The sequence below is a fragment of the Capricornis sumatraensis genome, chromosome 13 (assembly GCF_032405125.1).
Source record: "Capricornis sumatraensis isolate serow.1 chromosome 13, serow.2, whole genome shotgun sequence".
Lineage (NCBI taxonomy): Eukaryota > Metazoa > Chordata > Mammalia > Artiodactyla > Bovidae > Capricornis > Capricornis sumatraensis.
Window position 1 is genome coordinate 51,574,456 of NC_091081.1, and position 23,693 is coordinate 51,598,148.

General features: G+C 46.5%; 1 protein-coding gene across 3 annotated transcripts in view; it reads right to left on the reverse strand.

Moving 5' to 3' along the window:
- The window catches only part of NT5E (5'-nucleotidase ecto), a 67,312-nt gene that overhangs the window by 12,058 nt on the left and 31,561 nt on the right, over positions 1-23,693 (reverse strand). For all 3 annotated transcript variants that reach the window (XM_068984853.1, XM_068984852.1, XM_068984854.1), the window contains exons 3-4: positions 19,306-19,494; positions 205-402 (exon numbers count right to left, since the gene is read on the reverse strand). In XM_068984853.1, the coding sequence (XP_068840954.1) occupies positions 205-402; positions 19,306-19,494 (387 nt within the window). The remainder of the gene's footprint in view (positions 1-204; positions 403-19,305; positions 19,495-23,693) is intronic.

Below are 23,693 nucleotides of genomic sequence, written 5' to 3' on the forward strand. Positions count from 1 at the left end.
GTGCTGAGAGGGCTTGGAGAAGCCCATGGGGACTTCTGAAATTTGGGTGTGTTTTAAATCTTATCCAAGAAGATAGTAGGGTAAACTCAAGGAAGAAACTCAGTTCTTCAGAAACATTGTCCTGAAACGTTAACAAAGCAAATGAAACACAATCCAGCCATCTAATTTTGGGATTGGTGGATCACTGCCCTGAATTTCACATACCTTCTGGGATGCTGCTGTTGAGAAGAATGGGATTTCCATGTGAAGTGACAACATTTCCTTTTTCATCAAACTCAACCTTCAAATAGCCTAGGTATTTGCCAAAAGCATAGGCCTGGACCACAGGAACCTTCCGTCCATCATCAGAAGTGACTATGAATGGGTACTGCCCTGCTGGCACCTCTTTGGAAGGTGGATTGCCTGCAATGAAAGATCCAAAGCTGATCAAGTCAGGCCTTGTTCACAGCTGGCTGTGGGCCCGCAGGCCGCCGGCCAGGTGACTGCAAATTCTGAACCAATGATTCCCCAGCTGCTGCTCTACACAGCTGGTCTTTCAGAGCCCAGCTTTGTCATCTGCCCCAGTTTCCAAATGCCCTTTTGGCACATGAATCCTCCCATTCTCAACCCAGCAGACATTTGCTAAGCTCTTCCTAAGTCCAGGGCACCGTGCCCGGTGCTAGGGGCACACAAAGATACGACACTGCTAAACTCTCCTGTCTCCATCCTGACCCGGCTGCACTCTCACCAGCCAGGTGGAGTAGCCAAGTTACTTCACATCCCTGAGCTTCAGTTTTCCCACCTGTCGGCTGTTTAGTTGCTCAGTCTTGTTCGACTCTTTGCGACCCTAGGGACTGTAGCCCGCCAGGCTCCTCTGTCCATGGAATTCTCTAGGCAAGAATACTGGAGTGAGTAGCCTGCTCACTCCAGATCAAACCTACATCTCCTGTGTCTCCTACATTGCAGGCAGACTCTTTATCTGCTGACCCATCAGGGAAGGCCTTCCCCACCTGTACAATGGGCAAAATAATTCCTGGGGCTGTGGTGAGGATGAAACATCTAATCTCCCTTGCGTAATGTCTGGGATACAGTAGAAACTCATTACATGTGTATTTCTTTCCCTTATGAGAGGATGGCAACCTCTTGGAAACTCTAGACACACATTCAGAACTTAGACTCTTTAATGGAGATGATGAGACATTAACATGGTAAATCAACTGTACTTTAATTAAACAACAAAAAAAACAAATGCCAAAGGGCCATCCCTAGGTTTTGTCGCTGAGTTCTGTGTCCCCTTGGTGCCCTGTGGAATAGCTCATGCCGGGAGCTGACCAGCGCACACACCACCCGCCCCAGCCAGACCACGGACCCGCTAAGTTCTGCTGAATTCTGTCTCCAAGGGGAGCCCTGGGAGAACCTGAGTGCCACGTATCAGCCAGACGCTGAGACCCGCCCCAGCATTGCCTTCTAGACACGGGCCCATGGGAGGGTGGCAGCCTGGGCAGTGGGACCCTGAGCCCTGGTCTCTGATCACCTCACCTGACATGTTTCAATTCTGCAGCTGCAACCTCCTGTGGGCACCCTGCACGTCCTGTCTCACCTCCACAGAGACCAGGACCTCATTTGGGCTGTCCTGAGTCAGAGGCAGTGAAACAGGTACCCTTGACCTGCCACTGTTTCTATCACCTCCCTCCACACACCCACCACCAGCGCTTCCTATTAGATGTTCACAGAGGGCCCGGGCAACTTCAGCTCGTGTTGGCTGCTCACTGGACCAGTTACGAGAGTCAGCCAGGAGCCAGTCCTGGACTAGATCTAGGTTAGCCCTCCAGGCACCCCGCAAGGCAGCTCCTATTATTGCCCCCACTGTACAGACTGTACACCCTGTGTACAGGGTGTCACAGGCCTTGTGTCCAAGGTTATGCAGCTGGTCTGTGAAGGAGAGGGGTTGCAAACAGGATTGTGAGGCACTGGAGCTTCTGTTCTCTCCACCTCCCAACACAGCCAATGATGTGCTGTTTTCAGAAGCCTGTAAGAGTTGGTTTCCAAAGGTCACTGCCCAAAGCAAGTGCAAGGCTAGGGGCTGCGCCTTTGTGCTCCAAGTTGTGTCCGGGCTTCACTCTTCACTGAAGACAAGCTGGGGTGAATGTTTTAAGAAAAACCCAGTCCTGCCTTTGCTCTTGTCCTCAGTAATCCCAGAGCAGACATGCTGCAAATACCAACATCCTACAAGCAGGAACAAGCTGTTGCCCATATTAATTTCCCATTTTCTTGCTTCCCATGGAAAAAGAGAAAAGCCTTGGAACTTTATTTTTACAAAGGCACCTGACTTGAGATCCAGAGCAGGCCATGTCCCATCTCCATTTGCATGGATCACAACAGATGGTGGCTAGACTGTCATAGATGGTTGGAGGTACTGCAGAATAGCAAGGAAGGTTAATGCTCACACCATCCTCAATCGGTTCTGTGGTGGTCCTTTTTTGGACAAGCTTGGAGCCTGCTTTTTACTTCAGAGGAAGGGGGTATAGCAGCCCTCCTCCACCCCTCAGCTGGGGAGGGTTCCTCCTTTGAGCTCAGAGAACCTTGGCAAGATGCAGTTTCCATTATGTCCACGAGGTGGCGCAGAACACCCCATCCAGGAGGAAAAGGCACTAAGTCTGTTTCAGAAAGGAATCTAGCAGATTCCTGGAAAGTCGAGAAGGGCAAGCCTGACTATTTTGGCCTCTATTATTCTGCCTTCCATAAATATATCTGAATTTAAACAGAATGTAAAAATTTGGAATCCAACTATTCGGTCAGATGTCTTAGCAGATCAGCTTGCTCTTTAGAAATAGGAGCCACCAACCCCCAGCTCCTGCAGGACAGGGACCTACTCTAGTTCTTGAAAGGCCTTGATGTGCCTTTTGTTAGAACAAATGATATGTCATCTTCATCTCAGATGGACCTAATTAGGAACAAGGAGGACGCTTCCCACGCGGCTAAGGCAACAACCAGTCTAGTTTGGCTCAGGTCAGCCTTCTCCACAACTCTGCTTCCCCTCCACTCGTCAACCCCAGAAAACCGCTGGCAGAGAAATGCAATCCAGGGAAACCGTTCACAGTTTCCACAGCTCTCTATTCAGCCAAAGATGCTCAGGCACCAAATATTCTCTCCACACACGGAGCCACACTGTCTTTAGATCCCAGCTTGTTCTCTTGGTGGGGAGAAATGGTTTACCAGAACTCTATTTCAGCCATTTGGCAAACAAATAATCTTGGGAGCAAGCCTGAGGAGGTAGGAGGTGTGGGCTGACATTTTCACCTGGTCACTGGGCATTTCCCAGCACAGCGAGGGAGCAGCCCCTCAGGACGTGGGGGTTCCCAGCGCTGGCCTTGACAAGTGCCTGTCTGGGGGGCCAGAGGATGGATCATGCGGCCACAGAGATGCCAGGGAGCAGGCCTTCAACACAGTTCCCGCTTGGCTGAATGAATTCCTTATGTTTAAATCTTTATTGGATTTGTTATGGGACTGCTTCTGTTTTATGTTTTGGGTTTTTGGCCATGAGGCATGTGGATCCCTGCCCAGGGATCGGACCTGCACTCCCTACATTAGAAAGTGAAGTCTTATCACTGGGCCTCTGGGGAAGTCCTGGCTGAATGAACTGTAGAATGTTTGAGGCGGTCCATGTGATGATTTTAATGTATAATGGGATTGGTCTAAGAATTTCCAAAGTGAAAGTAAAAGTTGCTTCAGTTCAGTTCAGTTCAGTTGCTCAGTCATGTCCGACTCTTTGTGGCCCCATGGACTATACCGTCCATAGAAATCTCCAGGCCAAAATACTGGAGTGGATAGTTTTTCCCTTCTCCAAGGAATCTTCCCAACCCCGGGACTGAACCCAGGTCTCCCACATTGCAGGCAGATCCTTTACCAGCCAGATCCTTTACAGGAAGCCCAAGGATACTGGAGTGAGTAGCCTACCCCCTTCTCCAGTGGATCCTCCCGACCCAAGAATTGAACCGGGGTCTCCTGCATTGCAGGTGGATTCTTTACCAACTCAACTGAGCTATCAGGGAAGCCCCAAGAACTTCCAATATTCCTATAAAAGGACTGGATTAAAGTACTTGGTAATCTGCATATTTCACATCGATGCTTCTAAGGGGCTTGAGTCTCTCTTTTAAATGACTGGGAAGCGCTTGCTTTCACCTGTTTACTCCTCAACATCTCAGAAGAGTCACGCCTTGGTCACCATTATCTTGTCCCTGGGCCACTGTGCAGCTTCCTAACTGGTGTCTATTTATCTATCTATCTCTTCTTTTCCTCTTTCCGATCCAGTTTCCCCACAACAGCCTGAGTGATCTTTCTAAACATAACTAAACACTCCCTGGTTTAAAACATTTCCTATGGCCTGAGTTGTTGTTCAGTCGCCAAGTCATGTCCGACTCTTTGCCACCCCATGGACTGCAGCACACCAGGCTTCCCTGTCCTTCACCATCTCCTGGAGTTTGCTCAAACCCATGTCCATTGAGTGGATGATGCCGTCTATCACTGGCCTTAGGGAGAACAGCAAAACTGATCAGGACCCTGCAGGGCCTTCCGAGGTAAAAAAAAAGTCCCTCCCTGTTCCCTATTTCTCATTTGTAGAAAAAGGCTTTAGTCTCCTAGACTTTCCCTGGGTTCCAAAGACTCAAGCAGTTACTAATTAGGGAAGTGAGAGGCTGAAGAAACAAAGGGAACATAGTCAAGCAAGAAAACCAACGACAGCTTAAAAATAATAACTTAGTGGCGGGGGAGGAAAAACGGAATCCTAGAGTCTCCACGAGGGATACACATAACAATCTGACATATAGCTTTGAGTCGTTCCCCCCACCCTCATCCAGGTGGAGAATGGTGACTCTATGCTGACCACATGCATGCAAATCCCAGACCAACTGAACCAGAAGACTGATGATTAGGATTCCTGAAATACCACAGTTTCCTCACTACCACCAAGCAGAAGAAGGTGCACCAGCTGTAACTCTTACCCCCAAAACCGCCTTTCAAAATTGTCCCCTGAAAGCCATTGGAGAGTTTGGGTCTTTCGAGCACAAGTTACCCATCCTCCTTGCTTGGCACTTGGCAAATGAATGCCGTACTTTCTCTCACTACAACCTGATGTTAGTAGACAGGCTTTTCTGCATGGTGGGGCAAGCAGACCCAAATTCGGTTTGTAGCAATATTGTAATTTTTGTCATGAACATCATAACCTATCAGACCTACATGATGTGGCCCTGCTTTGAGGCAAGAGGTAGATGCCCACCCCCCAACACCCCCAGGGCAGATACCACAGGATGAAAATAGCAGGACAATCAAAAGAGCCTAAGCCCTGCCCAAATAGAAGAAAAAAGACCACATTATTTCTCATTCTTGAAGTCAGAAGACCTCCCTGACTACATATGTGTAGGAAGACTCCTTGGAGGTCAAAGGGGAGTGATGCTAAGTGATACTAACTACCCATAGGCTTCTTTGGTAGAATCCATCTTGGCTAAGAGATGCATGTACACATATCGGGGGATCCTACATCAAATATGAACTCTGAACCAGGCAAATCAACGGGAACCCAGAAGAAATGCCCCATATAAGTAATTCAAGCTACCATGAGGGAGGGACACTCCCTGAGTCTATCCATATATCTATCCACACATACAGGGCTCTTCGTTCCTTTTCATAAGTGCTGTATTTGTTTCACTACTTTCCTTCTTTGTGGGAATTTTCTGCAAAGCTGAAGGGCCAGGTTCTTGTCATTGACCACTAGTCTAGTGGCTAGGATTTGGTGCTCTCATAGCTGCAGCTTGACTGGATCTCTGGCCAGGAACCAAAGCCCCACTTCAAGCTCCTGCAGGCTGAGGCTGCTAGAGATCAGCTTCATGCGGACCTTCTGCCCTGCACTTCAGCAATCTTAGCGTCTTCCATCCTCACACTACACTCACCTCCACAGTCACAAACATAGAGTAAGACTCAGAACCAGAGGCCCACGGGTGAATTATTTCTATTTTTTTTTTTTTTTTTGCTTGAGTTTATTCATCTGTAAATGGAGAATGTAACAAAACCTGACTTGGAGGGTTCCTGAGAGGATTTAAGAAGTTAATGAAGCATATGAAGCCTGATTCAGGCAAATCCTCAATAAAGGTTAGTGATAATTAGTTACCAAGTTACCTCCTGGACGTTTTTCTGATCTTAGCCTAAATGTCAGTTCCTCAGAACACTCTCTGACAGTTCCCCAGATGTGGTCAGGTCCTCCTACACCTGCCCTCCCAGCATCGTGGACTTCTTTCTTCACAGCATGCTTTGTAATTATATATGATTGATTTCTTTGCATACTTAAAAAAAAATCTGATCAGTGTCCATATCCCTTTTAAGCTAGTAGGTTCCATAAGGGCCCAGGGGCTGGCCCAGCACATAGCAGGTGATTGATACATGTTGAATGATTACGCTTGAGTAGTTTAGCCAGCTCTTTTTCAGATCAGACAAGATGTGTATGCCCTTCCTGTGGAGGAATCCATGTGTCGGGGGGAGCCAAGCCCCAGTTCCCAACTCCCCTCTATCTAATTCCTTCAACAAGCTAGGTGGGGCTTGTAAAGCAGAATGAGCTGCTTGTTGAGAGAGCAAGTGTGGGTGCAGCTCCCTTTCAATCTGGTGACCTTGGGAGAGACTCTTAGTTCCTAATGTATTTCCTAAACATATTTCCTGTATTTGTAAAATAAGAGATTTGATCAGTGGTTGAAACCAACAGGGTTTAATTTTTTTTAAGCTATGAGTATCTTCTGCATGCTAGAGATCTCCTGGCATAGCAAGCCATGAAGCAGGTGGGCCAAGAAGCACTCTGTGAGCGGGCAGTCAGGCCAGCTGCTGTCAAGAAGCATTCTGCAACCAGAGAGGTGAGTCACCAGCTCCTCAGCCACCTCTGTACCCAACCCTGACACATCGGCTGTCGCTTCTCTGGGGACTCTGGGGCCACCAACAGTCTCCATATCTGGACCATGTCCCTCTGTGTTGTACATGCTTTGATTTACTGCCCACATTCTTGCTCTTAGACATTCAGTGACCACCTGGAGGCCTAAAGAGATGATGCATCTCTGAGTGGTTCCCGAGTGGGCACAAACCCCCTGGAAGTCCAAGCCAGGCTGTGTGCCTCTACCTGGTCATGACCGGCTGGGGCAATTACAGGAGCTTGGCAGGGTGGGAATGGGCTCATACACTCACTTACTCAATAAACATCTCCAAGCTCCAACAAGTCCTGGTGTGCTGGACTCCACTGCCCTGTGGGGCCAGGCCTGAGGGCTTTGTTTCACCTTGTGAGGCAAAGGCCACTCAGTGTGATAGAGCAGGGGACGGAGTGACACTCCTATGGTCTGGCACCCTCTTCTCTTCACAGAAGATTAACTCATGGCCGAGTACCCTTCCAGATACCAGGATTCTTTCTTTAAAAAAAATTTTATTGGAGTATAGTTGCTTCCCTGAAAGCTCAGTTGGTAAAGGATCCACCTGCAGTGCAGGAGATCCCAGCTTGATCCCTGGGTTGGGAAGATCCCCTGGAGAAGGGAAAGGCTACCCACTCCAGTATTCTGGTCTGGAGAATCCCATAGACTGTACAGTTCACGGGGTTGCAAAGAATCGGAGACGACTGAGTGACTTTCACTTTCACGGTTGCTTCACAATGTTGTGTTAGTTTCCACCGTAGAGCAAAGTGAATGAGCCACATGTGTACATACAGCCCCTCTTTTTTTGGATTTCCTTTTCATTTAAGTCACCACAGAGCACTGAGTAGCGTTCCCCATGACAAATAGGTTCTCATTAATTATCTGTTTTATACATAACAGTGTGTGTATGTCAATCCCAATCTCCCAGTTTATCCCAACCTCCTTTCCCCTCCTTGGGGTCCATGTGTTTGTTCTTAATGTCTATGTTTCCATTTCTGCTTTGCAAATAGGTTTATCTGTGCTATTCAGATACCAGAATTCTTTTTTTTTTTTTACAGTATAGAACAGTGTTTTATATAAAAATTAAAAACAAATTCCTAACAACACAGCTGTCCTCTGGTTCTATCACTGTGGCCTGTTAAAACACAGAGTCCAGACCCAGGAATCCCACCATTGGGCATATGCCCTGAGAAAACCACAATTCTAAAAGACACATGTACCCCAATTTTCACTGTAACACTATACAATAGCCAGGACATGGAAGCAACCAAGATGTCCATTGACAGATGAATGGATAGAGAAGTTGTGGTACATTTATACAATGGAATATCACCCAGCTGTAAAAACAAATGAATTTGAGTCAGTTGTAGTGAGGTGGATGAATCTTATACAGAGTAAAGTAAGTCAAAAAAACAAGCACCATATATTAACACATATATATGGAATCTAGAAGGTTCCACAGAAGTACACAGAAGAACTATACAGAAAAGATCTTCATGACCCAGATAACCACGATGGTGTGATCACTCACCTAGAGCCAGACATCCTGGAATGTGAAGTCAAGTGGGCCTGAGGAAGCATCACTGTGAACAAAGCTAGTGGAGGTGATAGAATTCCAGTTGAGCTATTTCAAATCCTAAAAGATGATGCTGTGGAAGTGCTGCACTCACTATGATGTCAAATTTGGAAAACTCAGCAGTGGCCACAGGACTGGAAAAGGTCAGTTTTCATTCCAATCCCAAAGAAAGGCAATGCCAAAGGCTGTTCAAAGTACCATGCAATTGTACTCATCTCACATGCTAGCAAAGTAATGCTCACAATTCTCCAAGCTTAAAATGGTCAATTCTCCAATGTTCAAAATTCTCCAAAGTTGGCTTAAAACTCAACATTCAGAAAACTAAGATCATGGCAAATAGATGGGGAAACAGTGGAAACAGTGACAGACTTTATTTTTTGGGGCTCCAAAATCACTGCAGATGGTGATTGCAGCCATGAAATTAAAAGACACTTGCTCCTTGGAAGAAAAGCTATGACCAACCTAGACAGAATATTAAAAAACAGAGACATTACTTTGCCAAAAAAGGTCCATCTAGTCAAAGCTACGGTTTTTCCAGAGTCATGTATAGATGTCAGAATTGGACCATAATGAAAGCTGAGCACCTAAAAATTGATGCTTTTGAACTGTGGTGTTGGAGAAGACTCTTGAGAGTCACTTGGGCTGCAAGGAGATCCAATCAGTCCATTCTAAAGGAAATCAGTCCTAAATATTCATTGGTTGCTGAAGCTGAAACTCCAATACTCTGACCACCTGATGTAAAGAACTTACTCATTGGAAAAGACCCTGATGCTGGGGAAGATTGAAGGCAGGAGGAGAAGGGGAAGGGGACGACAGAGGATGAGATGGTTGGATGGCATAACTGACTCAATGGACATGAGTTTGAGGAGGGTCCAGGAGTTGGTGATGGACAGGGAAGCCTGGCATGCTGCAGTCCATGGGGTTGCAAAGAGTCAGACATGACTGAGTGACTGAACTGGGAACTGGGATGGAATCTAGAAAAATGATATTGATGAACCTAGTAGAGAACAAACTTGTGGACACAATGGAGGAAGGTAAGGGTGGGATGAACTGAGAAAGTAGCATTGACATATATACACTATCATGTATAAAATAGTTAGTGGGAAGTTTCTAAATAACACACAGAGCCCAGCCTGGCTGTTCTGTGATGATGCAGAGGGGTGGGAAGCTCAAGAGGGAAGGGATATATAAAATTATGACTGATTTGTGTTGTTGTATGGCAGAAACCAACATATGATTATAAAACAATTTTCCACCAATTAAAAATATGAAAAAAAAAAGACAAAAAATGCAGAGTCCAAAGGAATGGGACAGAGAGAGAGAGAATGATTTGCATTTTAACAGGCCTCTCTCTCTCTCCTTTTTTTTTTTTTAAGAGAAAACCAGCATTTAGTTGGAGAGGGCATTCCAGAGTGGTTGTGTACCCTGGGAAATGCTAGGTGTTTCTATTCAATGAGGGTCTGAGCAGCTGATTTCCACAAAGCATGAGCAGCCACGCTGGTGAGCAGTGGAGCATGGGATGCACGATTCATATGAACTTATCTCCACTATTGATACTATGTGTAAAATAGATAACTAATGAGAACCTACTATACAGCAGAGGGCGCTCTAGTTAATGCACTGTGTTGACCGGATGGGAAGGAAATCCAGAAGGGAGGGAGAGATGTATTTGTGTGGCTGATTCACTCTGCTGTAAGAGCAGAAACTAACACAACATTGTAAAGCAATTATAGTCCAATACAAATTAATTTAAAAAGTGAGCTTCTTTTAGAACCCAGAGGACTTCTAGTAAGGAAGCCAAAGTTCTGCTTCCATGGCGTGACAGAGCATTTGGAAATGTCCTTACACACGAGCCGTCAAAACCGACAATCCTACGAGTTTCTAGGCCTGAGAGAAATTTATAAACTGAGGACAAGCGATCTGAGAGAGGCATAGCCCAGCTGCTTGGGACAAAGCATCACACTCCCAGTTTCTTATCTTTTCAAGGTAAGAAGATACATTTGGTCATTTGTGTTTTTAGGTCAGGTTCTCAAATTGAGCCTATACAATGCCTTAAAAAAATTTAACAGCTATATTTATGAGTTAAAGTTTTAAAATAACCAGATCAGTCCCAAGATGGAGTCACTCATGCTAAGCTTCCCGTGAGTAAACCAGAACCACCTGTCTTCTGTGAGGCTCTCCCAAAACAGGCAGACCCAGACCCCCCAGTCTGTGCCCACAGGCCCCACACACAGGCTCCAAGACCTCCCTCTGTTCCACAGAAGGGAAGCTAATGTCAGCAAGGCCCAGGGCCAAAATCACTGCAGATGGTGACTGCAGCCATGAAATCAGAGGACATTTGCTTCTTGGCAGGAAAGCTATGACAAATCTAGACAGTGTGTTGAAAAGTGGAGACATTACTTTGCCAACAAAGGTCTGTATAGTCAAGGCTGTGTTCTTCCCAGTGGTCACAGAGTTGTGAGAGCTGAACCTTAAAAGAAAGCGGAGTGCTGAAGAATCGATGTCTTGGAGCTGTGGTACTGGAGAGGACTCCTGATAGTCCCTTGGACAGCAAGGAGATCAAACCAGTCAATCTTAAAGGAAATCAACCCTGAATACTCATTGGAAGGACTGATGCTGAAGCTGAAACTTCAGTATTTTGGTCATCTGATGCGAACAGCTGACCCATTGGAAAAGTCCCTGATGCTGGGAAAAATTGAGAGCAGATGGAGAAGAGGGCATCAGAGGATGAGATGGCTGCATGGTGAGCTGGCATGGTGTGCTGCAGTCCATGGGGTCGAAAGAGTCAGACATGACTAGGCGACTGAACAATAGCAACAGCAGCCTCCTTGTTACTCCTCCTTTGGTCTTTAAGACTCTCTGGCCTCCTACAGGCCTTCCAAGCCTCTTTTCTCTCTGCCAGATGGGATGCTGCTCCATCCATGAGTTGCTGAATAAAAGCCTACTGATCAGTACATTGTAGAAAATTTTCTTTTAACAAACTTTAGGATTAATGGTTCAGTTTACAAAGCTTGAAAAAGAGTGAAAGTGAAGTCACTCAGTTGTGTCTGACTCTTTGTGACCCCATGGACTGTAGTCTACCAGGCTTCTCCATCCATGGGATTTTCCAGGCAAGAATACTGGAGTGGGTTGCCATTTCCTTCTCCAGGAGATCTTCCTGGCCCAGGGATTGAACCTGGGTCTCCCACATTGTAGGCAGATCCTTTACCGTCTGAACCACCAGGGAAGCCTGTTGACTTGGGAAATGGGTGGGAGAATCCATTCTAGGGAGAAACCATTTTCCATCTAGTGAATGCCCGTGAGAGGATGAGGGTCCAACAGGTTCCCCTAAAAGCTTAGAGAGGTTAAAAAAATTTTTTTAGATCAAAGTGAAATTAGCGTGACAATATTTGGCAAATGGAAAAGAAAAAAAACTTACTTGCAGTCCCACTCCCATCCCATGTCAATAACCAATATAATTTCTGTGAATTAAAAAAAATGTATGTATGGAGAGAATACACTTGTGGTTGCCAGTGGGGTGGGGGTGGGGAGGGATGGATTGAGAGCGTGGGATTAGCAGATGCAAACTCTCATACACGATGGATGAACAACAAGGTGACACTGTAGCCCACAGGGAGCTTTAGTCACCATCTTGTGATCAATCATAACAGAAAAGAATATGAAAAAGAATGTATATGTATGTATAACTGAATCACTTTGCTGTACAGCAGAAATTAATACAACATGGCAAACCCACTATCCTTCAATTAAAAAAATATACGTCTATGGATCGCTAAGAGGGGGAAATGGGTGGCAGAATCCATTCTAGGGAGAAACCATTTTCTGTCTAGTGAATGCCTGTGAGAGGATGAGGGTCCAACAGGCTCCCCTAATGATGACTTGGGTCCCTGTCCCTCGCCTTCTCCCCATGGGGAGGTGAGGCAGACTTGCCTGGAAGGAGGGTCCCTGACAAAGACGGGGATGTGGCAGGGCAGGGGTGTATGCAGAGAGCTTATTTTTTTGCATAAAAATAGTGGGAGACATTTGAGTTTCAGGAGGTAGCCTTGGATAAGGGGTGTGCAGACAGGAGGAACAACAGGAGAACATGGAATGGGAGGTCGGTGAGGATGGGGAGGAGGGTGGGCTGGGGAAGAAAGTCAGCCAGTGAGGCATGCCCTGAGGTGCTGCTGACATGGAAGGCAAGGCTGCACAGTGCCGGTCCCCTGCAGGGCCTGGCAGACTTGAAAGGAAGCTGCCTTGTGTGGATGGAGTTCACAGGGATCAAGAAGAAAGGTCACTTTTCCATATTTGGGTCTGTGCTTCACGCATAAGAATGGTTTGAAAGAGGCAAGAACAGAGGAGACACAAGAAAGAATTAGGACCAAGGGGATCAGGAAAAATACAGGCTCCCCAAGGAATGATCAGATTTGGGGGGAAGAGGGTAAGAAGAGCTCCAGTGTTCCCTAAGTTTTGTAGGATAAAGAGTCTTTTCATTTATTAAAGGGAGGAGTAACCATATAAATTTGTTTGGAGTTACGAGTGTCAAGGGGCTTCCCAGGTGGTGCTAGCGGTAAAGAACCTGCCTGCCAGTGCAGGAGACATAAGAGATGCCGGTTCAATCCCTGGGCCAGGAAGATCCCCTGGAGGAGGGCACGGCAACCCACTCCAGTATTCTTGCCTGGAGAATCCCATGGACAGAAGAGCCTAGCAGGCTATGGTTCATAGGGTCGCAAAGAGTCAGACACGCATGCACGCAAAGTTGTCCAGCCAGCAGTGACTAGCCCCAGGAGGATGACTGGATCCATCAGAGTGCAAAAGCCCTCTCCACAACCCCATGATGCTTGCCAGAGAGATCAGAGAATTGAAATCCATCTCCAAGACCATCAAGAGCAAAAATCAGAACAACAGGAATGTAAAAGATTCTTCTCTCCTCCAGGAAAGAAATTTGACTCTGTGATAGGAGTAGGCTTTCTATTTCACAATATGTAGTTGGCCATCAGCTTTCCGACAACTCAGCCTGCAAAACGACGTGATCCTCTTCTATATTAATAGCTCTTCTTTTCTCTTTGGGGGCTTGGCTCATCCCACTTCGCCTTGGAAAGCACTTCCATGAGATGCTACTAAAACCGATCAGTGTTCAGTTCAGTTCAGTTCAGTCGCTCAGTCGTGTCCGACTATTTGCGACCCCATGAATTGCAGTACGCCAGGCCTCCCTGTCCATCACCAACTCCCGGAGTTCACTCAGACTCACGTCCATCGAGTAAGTGATGCCATCCAGCCATCTCATCCTCTGTCGTCCCCTTCTCCTCCGGCCCCCAATCCCTCCCAGCATCAAAGTCTTTTCCAATGAGTCAACTCTTCACATGAGGTGGCCAAAATATTGGAGTTTCAGCTTTAGCATCATTCCTTCCAAAGAAATCCCAGGGTTGATCTCCTTCAGAATGGACCGTTTGGATCGCCTTGCAGTCCAAGGGACTCTCAAGAGTCTTCTCCAACACTACAGTTCAAAAGCATCAATTCTTCGGCACTCAGCCTTCTTCACAGTCCAACTCTCACATCCCTATATGACCACTGGAAAAACCATAGCCTTGACTAGATGGACCTTTGTTGGCAAAGTAATGTCTCTGCTTTTCAATATGCTATCTAGGTTGGTCATAACTTTTCTTCCAAGGAGTAAGTGTCTTTTAATTTCATGGCTGCAATCACCATCTGCAGTGATTCTGGAGCCCAGAAAAATAAAGTCTGACGTTGTTTCCACTGTTTCCTCATTTATTTCCCATGAAGTGATGGGACCAGATGCCATGATCTTCGTTTTCTGAATGTTGAGCTTTAAGCCAACTTTTTCACTCTCCTCTTTCACTTTCTTCGAGAGGCTTTTTAGTTCCTCTTCACTTTCTGCCTTAAGGGTGGTGTCATCTGCATATCTGAGGTTATTGATATTTCTCCCAGCAATCTTGATTCCAGCTTGTGCTTCTTCCAGCCCAGCGTTTCTCATGATGTACTCTGCATATAAGTTAAATAAGCAGGGTGACAATATACAGCCTTGATGTACTCCTTTTCTATTTGGAACCAGTCTGTTGTTCCATGTCCAGTTCTAACTGTTGCTTCATGATCTGCATATAGGTTTCTCAAGAGGCAGGTCAGGTGATCTGGTATTCCCATCTCTTTCAGAATTTTCCACAGTTTATTGTGATCCACACAGTCAAAGGTTTTGGCATAGTCAATAAAGCAGAAATAGATGTTTTTCTGGAACTCCCTTGCTTTTTCAATGATCCAGCAGATGTTGGCAATTTGATCTCTGGTTCCTCTGCCTTTTCTAAAACCAGCTTGAACATCTGGAAGTTCACAGTTCATGTATTGCTCAAGTCTGGCTTGGAGAATTTTGAGCATTACTTTGCTAGCGTGTGAGATGAGTGCAATTGTGTGGTAGTTTGAGCATTCTTTGGCATTGCATTTCTTAGGGATTGGAATGAAAACTGACCTTTTCCAGTCCTGTGGCCACTGCTGAGTTTTCCAAATTTGCTGGCATATTGAGTGCGGAACTTTCACAGCATCATCTTTCAGGATTTGAAATAGCTCAATGCCATCACCTCCACTAGCTTTGTTAGTAGTGATGCTTTCTAAGGCCCACTTGACTTCACATTCCAGGATGTCTGGCTCTAGGTGAGTGATCACACCATCATGATTATCTTGGTCGTGAAGATCTTTTTTGTACAGTTCTTCTGTGTATTCTTGCCACCTCTTAATATCTTCTACTTCTGTTAGGTCCATACCATTTCTGTGTTATGTGGCTGCAAAAATCATTAGCCAGAAGGCTCTGGTTTCGCTCTGTGAAGGATGCTGTTGCTGAGACTGGAAGTTGACTGAGGGGTCCTGAGTAGTGACCCCCAGAAGGAGTGAGTCCCTGTGCCTGGTGGCCATCATCTCTGAAGCTACCAGCCATACCTCTGCCCTGTGGCTGGTTCTTCCAGTTCACTCAAAGCCACACATCCTCAGTTCTATGGATGCCCAAAGGAAGTGTTCTTTGTTGAAGAGTGTTTCCATATCGTGCAGGTGTAGTAAGTAAAAAGACTCCTTTTTTGTTCTAAAAGGCAAGATTATCTAAACTACAAGAGTGAAAAGCAATGGTGACATGAACAATGATTGCAAAGCATAACCAAATCTCTTGCGCTCTTTCACTTATTCTAATGAAGCAGGGATGGGTCCACCCCTGCACAGTGCATACCCGGCTGCTGGCTGCAGTGGGAAGAACGAACACTAGCCTTCATGGTTTTGTTTATACTTAAAACTATGAACTTCTTTTATTTTGAGAACAAAATACTGTGTGCATTAAAATCACTTATGTTCTCTCAAGTCAATGACAAGGCTTGGATTTCGTATTTGAAATGTGTGATGAAATCCAGAAGCAACACAAATTAGGTACTTAATGAAAAAAACACTTCAAATAAAGAAATCTTGCTTAAAAAAATTTTTTGGGGGTGTGTGGGGTGGGGTGGGGGCTGTGCTACATGGCATGTAGAATCTTAGTTCCCCAACCAGGGATTGAACCTGGGTCCCCTGCAGAGTCCTAACCACTGGACTGCAAGGGAATTCCAAAGAAATGTTATTTTTAAAGGAGCCACATCTGTTGGCATTCACTCAACAGTTCTGGGCACCTGTCTTCCTTGAATCAGCTAGAGACCTGGTGGTGAGTGCAATGAGTGTTCCCAGGCTAAGGAAGAGAAGTGCTGCCTGCTGGGCTGGGAAGGGTGGAGGGTTCACCAGACTGAGGTTTCAGTGAGGCTGTAGGCAGCTTGCTGAAGAATGAGGTAAGAGCGCCTTATGGGGAAGAGTGAGTGGGGTTGTGGGGATGAGCAATTCAGGATGATGACTAGGTCTCATCAGCCTGCGACTCCAGAAGTGAAGTTGCTGAAAAAGAGGTGACAGTCACAAGTTGATAGGATAAGAATCTCTGAACAGAAGGGATTGTAGACTTAAAACTTGTAACTCTTTAACTCTGCAGATGGAGAAACAGATACCTACACTCACCAAAGCCACAGCTAACCAGACAGACTTGCATGATTCAAACTACAGTTAAAATAGTGGGAGGCACACAGAGCCACAGCCTCTTAGGAGCCTGTCTGCTTTCAAGGGTCACACACGGAGGAGTCCTCTGTCACACCTGCCACATCTTTCAGTCTGAACGTACTTTACCTCTTTTTTTCTCCCAAGGCAAATGCACAGACCAGCTCATATCTCTAGGGTTTAATTCCTTTAGAGAAGACATCTGCATTCTAGCCCTCATCCTTGTAACCCTGACATTTTGCAAAGCTGGTCAGGAAAGTTCTCTCGTCTTCATCCTGGCATAAGCATGGTGAGGCAATACCAGGGTGGTCTGGTCTGCACATGCATGGTGGCTGTCATCCAAAGCACCTGCAGTGGTGTTCAGTATTCGGAGGGAAACTGTTTATGCACTGTTTGGGCCATTTTGGCCTGCCTCATTTAAAGCTGAGTTTTAAAAAATATGGACAAGACAAACCTCTTTAGTAAGTGGTTACAGCATTTAAAAGAATTAAACAACAGAACATAAAACATCAGGTACAATCTAGACACTTTGTGAAACTGTTTTAGGTGAGTGTGTGAGTGTGTGTGTTGGGTCTTGTGTGTGCTGAAATGGCTCTCAGGAGACTTAAGATCACAAATGATGTTGTTATTTAGTTGTTCAGTTGTGTCCGACTCCTTGTGACCCCATGGACTGTAGCCCTCCAGGCTCCTCTGGCCATGCGATTCTCCAGGCATGAATACTGGAGTGGGTTGCCATTTCCTTCTCTAGGAAATGATGCATTATTTTAACCCTAATTTGATTAATCAAGCATATCTAACTTTATGCTAATTCTTTTGTCTTTTTCTTGGCTTGTTGGACCTTAGTTCCTGGAGCAGGAATTGAACCCAGGCCCTTAGTGGTGAAAGTACAGAGTTCTAACCACTGGGTCGCTAGGGCATTCCTAACTTTATGCTAATTCTCAAGCCAATGTAGTGAAGGGCTGTGTTTTCTGTTTGCTTTTTAAGGTTGGGAAAATTTATTTAAAGAAGCAAACATATCTCATTTCCTATTGTGTCCTAGAATTCCCTTTAATTGTTAAGCTCATTCTTCACAATGATGAGTGTCCGAATTGAACATTTTCATGAGAACAATTTAATCTTGGTAAGCAATCATGAAATGGGAGATAAAATACTAACTCTACAGGTAGTTTTTTCTCAAGCCTGTAATTATCTACTTCAAAGTTTGTAGAAAAATAGTGTAATTTTTATCCCCAAATCTTTCTTTCATCCAGTCATTCATCATTTATCATCTCCTTAGCAGAAGACACATTCTCTTTTGCAGGATCTCACTGGCTGCAATCAAAGTGACAGGAACAAAACAACAGGCTGCAGAATTAATGGCAGGCAGAGCACAGCCATTCAGCCTTTTCAGGCCCAGCAGGGCTCACTGACTGACGGCTGTGTACCAAGGCTGCAGATGATGGCTGGGCCTTCAGAGGGTCTAAGGCAAGTCAGAGGGAGTGTGGCAATGCCTTCAACATCTGAGAGGTGGCATCGGATTCCTTTAATTCTTCTTGCCCATTTGGCCGTAGCTCATTGAAAACTCAGCTATTCAAAATATAGCCTAGCTATAATATGAAGCAATTAATTAAGTGGGTGGTAATTGGCACTTAAAAAGTGAAAGAGTAGACGTTTTCCCTGGAGTTCCCGTGGTTAAGAATTCGCCTGCCAATGCAGGGGTCATGGGTTCAATCCTTGGTCCAGGAAGATCCCACATGCCCCAGAGCAACTAAACACTCATGTCAAAACTACTGGACCCACACGCTCTAGAGCCTGTGCTTCACCACAAGAGAGGCCACCACAGTGAGAAGCCTGAGCACTGCGCCTAGTGAGCAGCCCCTGCTCGCGGCCACAGCTAGAGAAAGCCCTGTCGCAGCAATGAAGACCCAGCACAGCCAATGAATTAAAAAAGGTGAAACAGAACAGAAAATATCAGGGCGCACCCCAGGTGCCTTGGGAAATGTTTCACTCAGTGCACGCGTGTGTGTGTGAGCATGCATTGGGTCCTCGTGAGCAACACCCTTCTTACTATGGATCACAGTCAAACGACCCTGAAGCCACTGCTCTGCCAGATGCAGGGGTGGGATGCATCTAGTTCTTACTGTGTGTCCTGAGGCGCTGATGCTGCCTCAGAGGGAAGCTAAGAAAAGACCCAGGAGGGTGTCTTATTCCAGAGCCGGGACATGACCGAAGAGAGAACCTAAGCTCCAGGCCCTGTTCTGAGGCACTTCACCAACATCCACTCACACACACATGAAGCCACAGCAATGCTTTATAACTGACCCTCATCCTAGCAATGAGGGAGGTCAGGCCGACAGGAGCCCACCCCTTGTTAGTAGTCTAGACCGTCCACCCCAGAGTCTTAACCTCCACCCAGGGTTGCCCGATGACCTGCTCCAGTGGGGGTTTTCTTGGTGTTGGCATCCTCAGTCTGGCCAACTCCCCCGTCTTGAATTACTTAAGCGGCTCTCAGATGCTTGATGGCAAAGTCACCTGCACTAAGAAAGCTGGCATCTCTGTCAGCGTCCTCACCATCTTCATCACACTCACATTTTGTCTGCAACCTGCCTGCAGTTATTCCCACCCAATGTGGTAAATCAACTGTATTTCAATACAAAAAATTTTTAAAAGTCTCTTTGAGTAAGATTTACACATTATCACTCAGTGTGTATCACTTATATACATTATTACACGTATTAATACACATTATACTTTATATCAACATATATTGTCTAACCCTCCCGGGACCATTACCTGTGTAGAGAAACGTGTTGGAATGTCCTCCCACCACCACATCCACGCCCTTCACTTTCTGAGCAATGAGTTTATCCACTTCAAAACCAGAGTGTCCCAGTGCAATAATTTTGTTCACGTTTAGAGTTTTTAGCTTATCTACTTCAGGTTGCAATGCAGCGATTTCATCTTCGAATACTAAATTCGTTCCTAAGGAAGAAAATAAAATGGACACTTACTCAACAATAGCTTTTATAAAAATCATATTGCTTATTATATAAGCATATCAAGTAAAAACACCTTACTGCCTAAAGTTCTTAAATTTTTAAGACCAAAACTTGTTTATAAATTCAGTGTAATATCTCTACAAAGCCAATAAAAATTCACACCAATATTCTCACTTACATTCCCGTAAGTTGCACTGGGGCTTCCCTGGTGACTCAGAAGATAAAGAATCTGCCTGCAATGTAAGAGATCTGGGTTCAGTCCCTGAGTTGGGAAGATCCCTTGGAGAAGGAAATGGCAACCCATTCCAGTATTCTTGCCTGGAAAATTCCAGGGACAGAGGAGCCTGGCAGGCTACAGTCTATGGGGTCACGAGGAGTCAGACAGGACTGAGAGTCTAAGACACACACACACAAGGTTGCCTGTTGGTTTAAGGCTGCGGATGATACTATGTTGCTCGAGTTCAATCTCAAACTGTGAGCAGGGTTCAGATTTGTAATCTCTCTATTTCTTTAATCTATTTGTATTTTTATTCAGACTTCCATTAGGTCAACACAAAGCACGCCTGAGCACATAAACATGTTGCACTGTATACATGCCAAGTCATTATGCTATACACTCTAGTGTGGATCAATCATATCTCAATAAAACTTAAAAAAAAAAAAGATTAGCTACTGTATGGCTTTGTTTGCAAGTTCAGCACAATCAGTCTTCAGACTTGAAACTCTTGTCAGCGACTAGTCCTTGAATTGACGCTATTGACAACACTGTCTTGTCCACCGGATAAGGTCAGTGTTACAGCATCGCTGAGCACTGATTAGACTGGGTTCTCATCCGAGGACTGCTGGCCCTGGGAGCCTTGCATCCCTCCCAGGAGGCTCACCCCCTACACAGTGGGAGCTGAAGCTTGCCTGCTAGTGCGGCTGGCGAGTGTGGGTGTGATCGCACAGCTTGGCGCTGTGTGCTGCAGGCTTGCACTACCCAGTGTGGTAAGCCCACCAGGCTCCCCCTCCAGCATGGCTGGAGGGCTTACAGCTCTGACTGGCGCAGACAGGACTACAAACACAGATACACTGCCCTGAAGTCACAGCAAGCCAGCTGTGACTCCAGATCTTCCAGAGGATCTGGATTCCCTTATGCTGGAACCAACCCTAAAACAAAAATGCCAAAAGTTGAATCAGTCTCCAAACAACTTTTCAAAACCCAGGAGTCTGTTATCTCCAGTTTGGAAAGTATTCATCTAAGGAGCTGTGAGATGGTTAAACATATCACTTCTGAAGCTGTGGTGTTTGGGGGTCTCTGTGTGTTCCAGGAGGGAACTCTGGAGTCCCTCAAATCAGTTAAGATGATCTGGGCCAAAGAGCATGGAAAATAAGCAGCAAGGCTGATGGTAAAGCCAGGGGTACCCCAGACCAACAGCCTGAAAACAAGTGGTTCACAGATGTGGATGGGATCTGCATTGCTGCCAGTAGCTCACAGGGCAGCTCTTGATTTTTAACTCTTAAAAATCAAGAGTTTAACAGCTTGGCCCTCACTGTCTGCCATGAAGCCATTAAGAATCATCTGATTATTCTTGCCAGTCACCCCAAGAAGCTCAAGGTTCCCAGGTCACCCTCAGTGCTGTGTCAACACTGATCCTCTCACTGATCTCCGCTTAAAACAACGAGGCGCACCCTCCCCATGCCACCCTGCTGCTTGATTTCTCTCTGTGGCACTCACCACCTTCTGGTGCACTAAACATTCTCCTCATCTACTTCTTTTCCCACTAAATGGGAAGCTCCAGTGGGCAGGGCTTTTTGGGGTCAGTATCTCTGATGCCAAGAACACTGCCAGGAACAGAGGTAGGCTCCCAGAGGGAATGAATGAATGAATGAGTAGCTGAATGGATGTTTGCTGAGACTTATGCTTCATCCTCTGCTTCAGTGTGGTGGGCAGGAAAGAACAAAAAGTCAAGAGAAAGGCCTCTGAGGACAAAGAAATGTATTCTCCTAACACATCAGAAATCTCACATGATTGATCATCCCACATACAGAAGGCATGGGATTTATTTCAGGATAATATGAAGGGAAAAGTGCAAGTGTTAGTCGCTCAGTCATGTCCGACTCTTTGCAGCCCCACAGACTGTAGCCCATCAGGCTCTTCTGTCCATGGGATTCTCCAGGCAAGAATACTGGAGTGGGTTGCCATGCCCTCCTTCAGGGATCTTCCCAACCCAGGGACTAAACCTGCATCTCCTGCATTGCAGGTATTCTTTACCATCTGAGCCACCAGGGAGTGAGAGGAATTTCATTATCTAATAATGAAATTATGCCCGTGGGCACCCAGGCCACCAGGACTGAAGGATTGAGGCTGGATATCTGGGGCCAGAGATCTATAGGAGGAGCCAGGCTGCGAGCCTGTGGTCTTGGGAGAAGCAAGCGTCCCCTGAGACACTGCTGCACCCCTGCCCAGCTCCTGCACTGGTCCCTACATGATGCAGCCCCTCTCTCCTGGGAGATGCTGGAAAGAGTGTGGTCCTTTCAGCTCTCACGTCTTTTGTAACCTGGTAAAGTGCCATCAGAGTCCCAGCAAGGCTAGTCCCTGCCCCCTGTCTCTCCACCATCCCCCTCTTCTATCTTTTTATTGGTGACTATTTCTAAGAAGAATTTTTAAAGTCTTTATTGAATTTGTTACAATATTGCATCTGTTTTGTGCTTTGTGCTTAATCACCCAGTTGTGTCCAACTCTTTGTGACCCTGTGGACTGTAGCCCGCCAGGCTCCTCTGTCCATGGGATTCTCCAGGCAAGAAAACTGGACTGGGTTGCCATTTCCTTCTCAGGGGATCTTCCCAACGCAGGAACTGAACCCAGGTCTCCCACGTTGCAGGTGGTTTCTTTACTGTCTGAACCACCAGGGAAGTGTCTGTTTTACATTTTGGTTTTTTTGGCCATGAGGCACATGCGATGTTAGTTCCTCAACCAGGGATGGAACCCATACCTCCTGCATGGGAAAGTGAACCATTGGACCATTAGAGGAGTCTCTTTATTGCTGACTATGAAAGAAGGGACGAATGTTTTTCTCCAAATCATGCTGAACTCCTCAGCCCAACAATCCAGTCCTCACCCCACTTTCCAGCTTTCTCTTAGAATCCATGTTCCAGGAAACTAAACACCTACCACTTTGGGATTGTGGCCCCACACCCGCCTGCTCGCGTGTGTTCATTCCACAGCTTTCACTGGGAAGCCCCCTGTGCTGGCACCAAGCAGGTCCCTGCCCTTGGCAGCGTGGGTCCCAGCAGATGACTCTGACCTCACTTCTGGAATGCCCTTTGCCCCAGAATTCTTCACACGCCTTAGAGGGGGCCAAGGAGGGCCATCCTGCCCTTCACTCACCAGACCCTCTTCCCTCCCTCCCTGACTTTGTTAGTGACATTTAATTAGATTCTACCTTTAATGAACTCAAATCCCCCTGGATGGAACATCATGGAGACACATAACTATTCTGGTATTCAACCTGTCCACATCTTTAGTCAGAGAACCTGAGCTGGCCCCTCTATTAGGTTCCAGATGGTCACTGAGAGCAGACTAGCTCTGTCCTCAGGCTGCTCCCAAGGAAGCCCAGAGTGAGAACAAATGTGATCAGGGGAGGCATTTTCGGGGGTGCTGGGGACCCACAGCAGGAGCGTCTCACCAGAGGGCGACCTGCGGCAACGGGGCCTCAGGGCCCCAGCCCCACCCGTATCGGTGATTGGTTCACTGTACAATCGCCCCCCTCGCCTCTGGGCAGGAAAGCCCCAGGGGGCCCAGACAGAAGGTGCCCTGAACCCGGGAAGGGCTGATCGCCTTGCTGTAAGTGGCGGGGCAGAAGGGCCAGAGCCTTGCTGGCGGTGGAGAGAAGCCCAAGACTGCACTGGGTACCTCCAGTGGGGCCACATCCTTTTCAGTCAGAAGAGCACTCATATAGCTCTTCAAAAGCCAGTAATTCATGAGGTCTGCAGGCGCCTGCTGTGGCATTTTCACAATGATTTCAGCCACAGCCATGGACCACGTGCAAAGGCTTGGGGGAGAGATGTCACCTGGTGCCTGGGGTGCCTGACGAACCCCAGGTCCCCAGCCGTGGAGAGCAGCCCAGCCCTGCTTCCGAGCTCGCAGGACCCTCTCCTTACCCCTGAGCCACTCAGGGTCCAGTGCATTGACTTTTGTGT